The 10,576-nt window shown below is 32.1% G+C and overlaps 1 protein-coding gene across 1 annotated transcript; it reads right to left on the bottom strand.

Moving 5' to 3' along the window:
- Window positions 1-1,981: 1,981 nt before the first annotated feature.
- On the bottom strand, window positions 1,982-5,063 carry LOC137818609 (patellin-6). Its single transcript, XM_068622134.2, has 4 exons — window positions 3,835-5,063; window positions 3,539-3,663; window positions 3,076-3,217; window positions 1,982-2,664 (listed from the first exon to the last, which is right to left on the bottom strand). Exons 1-4 carry the CDS (start codon window positions 4,579-4,581, stop codon window positions 2,404-2,406), a joined length of 1,275 nt encoding a protein of 424 aa, XP_068478235.1. The 5' UTR covers window positions 4,582-5,063; the 3' UTR covers window positions 1,982-2,403.
- Between the last annotated feature and the right edge of the window lie 5,513 nt (window positions 5,064-10,576).

The raw sequence follows: 10,576 nt of genomic DNA on the forward strand, positions 1-10,576 counted from the left end.
CTTTTAAAACAGAAAATTACGAAAATAAATTAAATAAATTTATCTGAACATTAAAATTAACGAATAGAAAATTTGGAAAAGTTATATAAGAAAGTTTCTATAAATTAATTAGCGCATAAGTTAATTCTATAATAAAAAATAAATTTAATTTTACTTCTTATTTTTTTTCTAAAAATCTTTATTGAGAAGTTTCTCCAAATACTGCAATGGATTTGAATGCAGCTCTTTTTCATTTTATGAGAGAGAAAAAAAAAACACAAAATTGTACGGTGGATTTGAATGCAGCCCTTTTCTCACGTTACGAGAAAAAAAGGAACACAAATAGTTAAATACTATCTACATATTTAATATTAATTCTCTTTGATTAAAAAATAAATAAATGGATGCAAAAAATGGACTAATATGTAAAATCTGTTTGTATTCTCTAGAAAAAATCTGTTTGTATTTCAAAATTTAGTTCATTTTCTCTAGGAAAAAAATTTAGCTCGTTTCTAGTCTTTTTAGTTTTTAAAAACATTAATTTTGTTTGTGTAAGTGATTTATACAATACTTTATACAGACAAAAAAATGGAAAACATTAACTGGTGCATTTTGAAATTAAAGAGACAAATAAAATTAGAATGACTAAAATTGAACTATAATAGGTAATAAATGTAGGTATAATTAAGAAAAGAAAAATTATATTATGAAAATCAAAATATGAGAATAAGGTAGTATCACAAACACTGATGATTCCTGTCATAGTTCAGAACCGTGGTCCATTGTAAAGGGCCAGCAGCAAGTAAAATTTTCTCAGTGGTTGGCAACAAAATTCAACCAAAATAAAATATAAGTAATGACCCTTGAAAGACTGAGAATTGTGCATTCTGCATCTGCACAAGGGAAATCGTTCAGAACAATGTATTATTAGTCTTCTATTCTGGAGAAAATATGTGATACCTTTCATTGCTACTGAAGAATTCTGCAGCACTTGTTAGCAGATGCATTGAATGACAATTTTTCATATGACAGGTTCCTTTTCCCATTTGTTAATGCTTCCAATGCTGGTTTGAACTAAGGGTGGTGTCCAATTGTCACAGTAAAATGCATTCAATGCAGCCTATCATGAGAGGACATTCTGTAATAGTCCAATAGCAAAATAACAAATGCTTCACTCCAATATATATATATTGGTATTTACTCTCTTGTGCCCTCTATTCAGTTTTGAAATTAAATACATTGTTCAAAAGAAAAAAAAAATCAAATTACTATCCATTGAAAGAATTTGATACAAACCAAAACTAAAAGTAAAATTGGACAATTTGATTAATTTTGAGTCAACCTAATTTAGGTAAGACTTTTATATTTTTTGATAAAACTTGGAAGATAATAGACAAATGAGTTAGTAGTCTTTTTAATTCTAAGCCCATGTCCAAAATTTATGAGGCCACTTTAAACCTTTATTTAACACATCTTAACTCATTTGTTAAAAACCTTAAAGTTAAAGTAACCCATAATAAGTACATTGCTTTATCTCCCACCCAACCAAAGGCAGCACTATAAAAGACAAATTACCAAATACTAATATAAACTTTGCTAGTAAGTAGTAAAAACCTTAGACTGGGGATAGAAAATCGATATTCATACATAAAAGGTAAAGGAGGGTAGAAAGAGAAGCAATTTAAAAACCAAAGGTGAGATGGTTCACCAAACCAGAATTGACATCACTCTTGGAACATTATAAATCAATGAAAGAGGCTTCACTACCTAATTTTAACCCTCTGAACACGTTATCAGACACTGCCTGTGACATCTTCCAACTTCTTGCTTTGGAACTCTGGTTACCCTCTTGGTCCATACGTTGATTATAATACAACCTATACAAAGTAACCAAACCAAACACCCTCTTACAATACATGGTCCTGTCAATATCCACCCACAGAATTTTCCCATTCATTTACGTGGACACGTCTCAAGCACTTTCGTTCAACCTATCAAACCCTTAACAAAAACAGAAACCTCAATTCATAAACCATAGATTGCTCCTGCACAAAATGATGATGCCTCTAGACTGCAACATACACAATAGCCACGTGTCTCAAAGGACAATACAATCAATGGTCACACACTCACACTTGCAAGAGTCACCACCATCTAAAGGGCAACAAACAGTAATTTGGTATGCTATATAAGCAAACTTAACTTGCTTTTCCTCCTATACCAAGCCATATACTACCACCACCATTGTTTTTTCTCCTTTTTACATCACATTAGTACCACTACTAGTTAATACCTGTGGAACAGGCTTTAAAGAGTTCAGAAGCATAAATGAGACCCTCTAAAAATTAATCAAAAAAAGGTAGAAAAAGTAACATCACATGCAAAATATTAATAAAAGCTCCTAAAAACTATTTAATGGCCTTCTTAAATGGTGCTGCTTTTGCGGACAACATAGCGATAAGCAGCAACCTTTTTCCTCCTTGAGGCAGTGTTATCAACTGAGAGTACCATCTTTCCAGATTCTTTTGATGTGAATGAGTTGTGGATTGCTTCTTCTGAGGCTCCCATCTTCCTTGCCTTTTCAACTGCTATGGTGTAGCTTCCTTCAGCATTTGGCACAAATTCAGCACTGTATTCCAAGTCCCATCCTCCCACTACAATGTCCCATGTGATTGTTGCACCAGCCTAATTCACCCAACAAGAACTAAATTACCAACTAGTCTTCCAATGGCACCAAAACCATTAAGCAAAATTTAAAATACAGAAAATCCAAAAAGATAGATTATTATATCTAAAAAGGAACCCATTTATTTGCATGACAAGAAGACTAATCATAATCTTAAGAGAATAGTGTGTTAGTTAGACACATTATTGAGTTTAATTTGTATGGCCTTTTCAAGCAATCAGAAATGAGAGTAGAATGAAAGATAGTTATCATACAAGTCAATAAATTTTCATATTTAAATAGTGATTTTGAATGCGTGTGAAATGAAACCTTATTTTTTTAAAAAAAATGTTCAAACAAGCAAAGACAAGTTATTGTTTCTTTAAAAAGCTGATGGAAACATGCACCAAAAGCAGTGGGTGAATCATCACCTCAATTCCTTCAATTTGTATGTTCACTTTCTCCCCTCCTTTGATTGTGAACTCAGATGCAGGTTTTGGGGGACCATTCGGCAAATCACTGGGCCGATTCAGTCCTCCATACTGAACAGGAATATCCTCAGGCCTAATAAATCTGAACACAAGAAAACAAATCCCTTCAGAAAGCAAACCCAAAATGGAAATAAAAGGAAAGTTGGAATTATATTCGTTACCACAAAATGAAAGCCGAAGAAAGACAACTTGAGTAATAATAATGTTAATGAACAAAACCTAAGAATAATAGAAACTAGAAAGCAGACAATATCTCAGAAGCATTTTTAAATCTTAATATAGATTAAAAACATATGAGCGGAGCCAAAATGCTTTAAACTAGTAGGCTTTTGAATTGCAGAACATTTAACCAGGGGAAAAAAGACAGAAAAGCAATTCATCCAAATGGAACCAATAAACTCACTTGTAGAGTGTCTCTGCAGCATTTCCTTCCTTGGAGATCACAAACTTGCTCTTAGTTCTCTGAGTCAGAAACGGACTGAACATTGAATACAGCATGCTGAAGTACCACGGCACGTTGATGAAAACCTGAATCCCCAAAAGCCAAACCAAGGAAATGAGAAAAGAAATATATTTATCAAAAAAAAGGTGAAAAATTGTGTCGCGGTCACATAAATGCCATGGCATTAATTGAGAGCAACCAAAACAACAAACTTCAACTTGTTCCTAATTTGAAGAAAACAACAAAACCACATAAACCTTGCGAGCCACCATTTCCGGGTAGTTGTCTTGGAACAAGGAGAGAATGTGGTTGGAAGCCACCCTAAGCTCTCTCTTGGGCATGTCCTTGAGGTCTGTGACCTGAATGAGAGAATTGACCCCACCAGGCTTGAAATGAAGAACCTTGATGCCTCTCTCAAGGACTTGAACCCTCCACCTGAGGAATTTTTTCAGCTTCTCGTCGTCACCAAAGACCCTCTCATACATTTCCTTGTCCTTAAACACCCCATACGCATTGTAGCACACAGGGTGCCCCTCTTTGTCATACCCTTGCATATATGCTATCACTCCTTCAAGCTCCTTGAACCCCAAATCCTCTTCCAAAATGGTGTCGGCACCAAACTCCTTCCTCCAAGCAAGACACCTTAGAAGCATGTGTAGGGCATCACCAACCCTGAAGTCCCTTGCTCTAAGAAACTTCAGGAGAATAACATCAGCTTTGTCATCACCTCCAAGGAGGGGAATGCCCCACATGGAGGCATCAGAGGGAGAGTCATCAAAGGACGCTTTGAGCTTGTCCTTCAGCTCCTGAAGCGCTTTCTTCTCTGAGGACCTGAGGAGGGAGACAAAGTAGTTATCTTCTTTGAAGGAAGGAGTAGTAGAGACTCCTCCCATTAGGGTGGCCACAAAGCCCTTCTTGTAAGGCTTGGGGGAAGCTTCTGGCAAGTCCTGGAAGCTTGTCTTTTGGCTTTGGAGAGACAAAGGGGATGAAGCGGTGTCCATCATCAAAGAGCGGTTTGAGAGAGACCCAGATGGAATCAACGCATAAAATGGGAAATGCAGGATAATGGGGTGGTGATTCTATGCAAAAGCTCTGAACTTTCTCTCTCTGCGTGCGTAAGTGAACTGTTTAGAGGATGGTAGGAGAAAAAAGGGGGAAGAGGGGGGAAAATGACAAGGAAATGAGCGAGTGGGGGAAGAGAACAAGAGAGTTTTGAGGCAAGATTTGAGTGTGGAGTGTGGAGTGTTGAGTGTGTTTGTGACTATGTGTTGTGTTGTGTTGTGTTTGAATGACCGAGGGAGATAAGAGTGGTTTGATGAACAAACGAATTTGAATGTGCTGATAAGGGAGTGGATGGAGACAGGGATCGTGGCGGAGAGTGAGGGCACGCGCTGTTCTTTGGCGAGTGGGGGATGCTTGAGTTGTGTTGGTTGACAGTTCAGAGTTCAAAGGAGAAATCTCGGAGTTTATACTCTTGGATTATCTTGCTTTAATTGTTTGCATGTTTAATTTAGTAAGGTAGTATAAATTATTTCTAATTATATGAATTTTAAAAAATCAATTTCAATATAATAACATAAATAAAGATTATATGTATCGAGTTTAGTATTTTTTTTTTCAATTTAAAAGATTTAGAAATAAGAAATTGAGTAAAACTTGTTAAAGTTTGAAAGATTTTATTAGATGATATATCGGACTCTTTTTTTTGTCGGGTTGATGATGATTGGATTTAAACAATTGAAATTTTGAGATTTAATTTTTATTTAGAGCGAAGATTGATATTTTGAGTGATAAGTTTTGAGGACAAGGTAATTTAATCGATTCCATTTATGTTAATAGAAAACCAAAATTTAAGGGTTTTAAATAAAAAGCTATTAATAATCAAATTAAAATTTGCTCAATTTGAAAATGAGACTCGGTTAGATTAAAATATTAAGAAAAAAAATACACGCAATCTAAATTAAAGAATTATTATATGCCTAGCAATCAAAAGAATATTGAGGAAGGAATCAATTTGTTTTTAATATATAATAAATATACCATAAAAATGAGATAATTATGTCCATAAAAACACTAAAACCAGTAATTAGTAATAAAATTAAGTCTTTTAAAAATAACTTAAATCAAGCATCAATCTAAATTTGTAGTAAAAATTATATATCACCTTTTATTAAGTTTTCCTGGAATATACATTTCTCGTAAATTTTATAGATAATTTTCTACTCGCATTTTGATATATATATATATATATATATATATATATATTACTTTTAAGTGTAATATATAAAAATATTTTTAAACATATATTTTTATAGAAAAATGTATTATTTTAATCCCTTATACTTTCCACATATATCATAAAATTAGTTTTAAAAAATTAAAACAAGTAATCTAACCTAAATATTTTTCATTATTGTTTGAAGCAAATTTGCGTTGGGAGTGGTGTGAACAGTCTAAGGAAGTTTGTACGGAAATGTGGAAGAACTGAAGTGGGAAGGGACCACATTTCCCTCCATTTCCCTTTAAAAAAATACACAAAGGGTCACTTATTTATTTCTAGCCTTTTTTTTATGATTAAGCTTTACGTTAAATTTGAGATGAAATTAGGTGAATTAGGTAAAAGTAAAATTGTTTTATATATAAAAATAAAAGAAAAAATATATGAAAATGTGTAAATGAAGTGATAGGTGTGACTGATAAATAATTTTTTTAGATAGATAAAATTGTAAGATTAAAAATTTATCTTGTTAAAATTAAATTAAAATAAAATATAATTATTTTATTTTATTTATAGACAAATTAAAATTTATGTACAAATATTTTACAAATTTTCACACATCTTTTACATAAATAAATTTACTAAATTATTAAAATTCTAAATAAACAATAAATTTAAATTATTTAATGTTTTACTTAAATAAATATATAAAGTCAATAAAAATTTTAAATTATTCAAAATCTTAAATAAATATAAATCATAAATTGTTTAATATTTTCTTTAAATAAAAATCTGAAATAAAAAATAATTCTAAATTATTAAAAATCTTAAATATATAAAATTTTTAAGTTATTCAAAATCTTAAATAAATACAAATCATAAATTATTTAATGTCTCACTTAAATAAAAATATAAAATAAATAAAATATTTAAGTTATTCAAAATCTTAAATAAATACAAATTTTAAAATTATTTAATGTCTTATTTGAATAAAAATTTAAAATAAATTAAATTCCTAAATTATTAAAAATTCTAAAGAAATAAAAATTTTAAATTATTTAATGTAATATTTAAATAAAATTAGAAATAAATAAATTCTTCAATTAATTATTATTATTATTCATATATTTTTTATTATTATTATAAACAGTTATATTTATTTTTATTATTTTATAACTTAATTTCCTAAATTATTATTTTAACTTTTAATGTTTATTTTTATTAATAACATTATTATGTTCTCATTATCTTTCTCCTTCTCCTACAGCTACCAACCTGCACCACATTATTGTTAGAATTAGAGACCTTAAACGAGAAGGGGTGAATTGTTTCAAAGATTGAAGGTAAAGTGAAAAGCAATGACAAATTAATCAACTGAAATCTGTTTAGCCAAAAAGAAATTTGTTTTTAGTTTGATTCCAGAAAATCAACCAGTTGTCTTTACGAAAAAAACGGTTGTTTATACTAGCAGTATAGAAAATCAAAGCTAAAGCAGTTTAAAGAGTGTAAGGATACAGATATTCACACAAGATGTTTATACTGGTTCATTATTAACCAAAAGCTACATCCAGTCCTCAGCTAACCATTAAGAGTTCATTATGTAATCAAACCTATATTACAAACCACACACTAAAAGTGATGATCTTGAACCCCTTAAGAAAACACACCACTTTTAGCAAACACCACAATTTCCTGAACCACCTTCTGAAATTGCACCACACAACAACACACAGAGATACAATGTTCAAGGAAGAAGGGAATATAATACACCTGTGTAAATCAAATATTAAAGTTCAGAATTACAAAACCCAATCATATTCCACACTTGAGATGATCCAAAAGCTCTTTAAAATCTTGAAAATTGTATTCGATTGATCTCTCTTACTTAGTTAATGCATAAGAGCGTAAAACAACTTTTTTACACTTCAATCAAATGGTCAAAGCAGTTAATTCAAGAACCAAAAGCAGTTAGGATCATTAAAAAATCTATTTAACCAACTTAACAAAATTCTGTTAAGGTTTTCAGAAAAACAACCAGTTGAATTATCGAAACAACTAGTTGAATCAGTTTGACAGCAAAGTCAAAACAAAGCCAAGCTTTTCAAACTCATTTTAAAAGCCACTAATTGAATCGACATTTCAACAGGTTGAAATTTCACACTCTTTAGAAAACTCGTTCTCTTAAAAAATATTAAGATTCAATTAACCTTGGATCATCTTAAGGGGTGAATTAACAATTCAAAGACTACTAGACACACACACAACCAGCAACAAGGTCTTCAAGTATTCCTCTTTGATTTGGAGACATCAAAGCACCTTGTTCAACAATCTTCCCCTATTTGATGAAGACAAATCCCAAATTTACTTGTTGTAGTGTTTGAATTTGATAGGTCCTACAAAACAGAATTCATGCATATACAAAGCATACATAGCAGCAGGATAAACCAAATTTGAGAAGGCACACACAGATCTACACATGTGTATGCAGAGAACCATAGAAGCAGTGCCAAAACCAGTGTGTGGCAATAGAATCATGGTGAATTAGAGCTTATGGCACCAACAATTCAAAGCATATTAAAAACACACGATAGAGTATCAAAATTACAACATGTAAACCTCCAATTCTCCCCCTATTTGTCTTCATAAATAGAATAAGAGAAAGGATAAAAGCAAAATTTTAAGAAAGATAGTTCAACAAGCATAAGCAGAAGTATAAACTGATGCATGAAATTTTTCAATCTTCGCCGTATTGGAGCTCGAATAGCTGGTTTTGTACAACTTCAATCTGTTTATCCAGATTTGGAACCTTGCAGCATAAAACTCATAATTATTCCTTTGATTATAGGCCATGCTATCTATGCGATTAATCATCAATCTCTCAAAAGGTGACATGGAAGCAATATGATCATCCATATTTCCAATGCTTGGACCAACACCATAGGCTTTACCAGTAACATCATTGCCTTGATCTCCCTGTCCATTTTGATGTTCATCTACTCCGTCATTCCCAGTATTAGGAGTAACTTGACTATCCTCGTCGGCTTCAGCTTGGTTTCCACTAGAAGAACCCCCTTGTTCACCATCTTTACTTACCCATTTGCCACCAACCTTAATGAATCCCATCTTACTAAGAGATCCATTATTAACTTCATGAGATGGCTTCACCACCTAAGATAATTCTTCTTCAAGGTCAATTTCAAAGTATTGTAGAAAATTTGAAATAAGAACAACATAGGGAAAGTGGTAGTCACTTAACCTCATTGACTTTTGCATGTGTTCTTTGAAGATATGAATCCAATTAACCTTGATCTTCTTCATAATGCAGTATATGAGAACAAGATCCTCTTCAGTAAGGACCGAATGATTGCTCCCCCTTGGAGTCAACTTCCAAAATACTATGAAAGCAATGAGTCTTTCATTCAACTTCAAACCTCCCATATAAAAACCCTTCACTTTAGAATGAGGATTCCTGAGGCAACTCCTATAATACTACATCTTGTTGAATTCCTCCACTACACCAATGTTTCCTTTGTTGATCTCAGCCCAACATACTTCAACCTTGTGATAGCAATCCACACAAATCAGGATATGTGTTTCCTGACATCACCTTCACAAGATCAGGATATGTGTTTCTTGACATTTCCAAAAACCTTTTCAGCTGTTGTTCCTTTAACTGGATATCAACTTAGGATTATTGATGGTTTTCCTACTTGATTCATGCAAGAACTTATCACTCTTCTCATCATCACCTGAAAACTAGTTCTCTAGGTGTCCTCCTCTTTTTACAACACGTGTTTTCATCCTTTTTTATGAGGGAGGTGTTAAGGTCGTGATGCAGAGATGACTTTTGAGGAACACAACAAGTTTCAAGTAAGGTAGCAGAGAAACAATGGGTTGTTTAAGTGAAATATTTAGTTGAAATAACACATATATATAAGCAGAAAAAGCAATCAAGATGCTTTGGCATTTAGTGGGTTGTTTTTCTGAAGAAAAAAAAATATTTGTTACAGTGGGAATCTACAATGTGTCAGACTCAAACATATATAGTATTTAAGGCCCCTTTATTTAGATTTGACCATCCATAAAAAGCACTTAAATTTCCAAGGAAACCATAGAATACATTCCTTTATGACCAAAATATATTCCATTATGATCTGATTCAAAGGCACATTTAATGCATATTTGACCCATAATAGGTTTTGAAATAAAAGAAATAGTTGGAACCATGAGTAAGTATTCAAACCAGCTTAATTTCTTAGGTGTCAGAGGTAAAACAATCGGTTGTTTTACTGTGACAACAAGTAAGTTTTTTTCAAAGCAAATAATCTTTCTAAGTGATGGGAAATGTATAATGTAATTCATTCATACCTTTGCAAAAAGACAATCTCAACAAGGTTAACCAAGAGAAAAACATTTTAGAAGTTCATTTGGTCATATGAGACAAGCATAGGATGAACATATACAACTTACTTTACATAGATCATGAATTTTTTACTTGTCAAGAATCTGAGTAAGCTGTATACTTCTGAACCATAAGAATATCAATCACTTTGATAGGTTTTCACCATAACACTTTTTCTTTACTCTAAGATTTTCTTGATTCCCAAGAATGCCTTCATTGTTGTCCCCATATTTCATATGATCTTCTTGTTTAATGAGTAGATGACAAACTTGTCTTTATCCCTTGTCAAGTGATTAGACCAGTCATTGTCCAGGTACCACATGTGCTGATTTGCCATCAAAGAATCCTGCAAGAAATAAGATCAAGAGGCAAGGTTTGG

This window comes from Phaseolus vulgaris, chromosome 10 (genome assembly GCF_051622355.1).
Source record: "Phaseolus vulgaris cultivar YP4 chromosome 10, ASM5162235v1, whole genome shotgun sequence".
NCBI lineage: Eukaryota > Viridiplantae > Streptophyta > Magnoliopsida > Fabales > Fabaceae > Phaseolus > Phaseolus vulgaris.

Bases quoted from the DNA above. Each gene is read 5' to 3' on its own strand.
- LOC137818609 (XM_068622134.2), bottom strand. From the start codon at position 4,581: ATGATGGACACCGCTTCATCCCCTTTGTCTCTCCAAAGCCAAAAGACA. The intron at 3,664-3,834 runs GTTTATGTGGTT...TTGGGGATTCAG, and splicing joins CGGAAATGGTGGCTCGCAAG to GTTTTCATCAACGTGCCGTG. The intron at 2,665-3,075 runs GTGATGATTCAC...TGGGTGAATTAG, and splicing joins TACAAATTGAAGGAATTGAG to GCTGGTGCAACAATCACATG.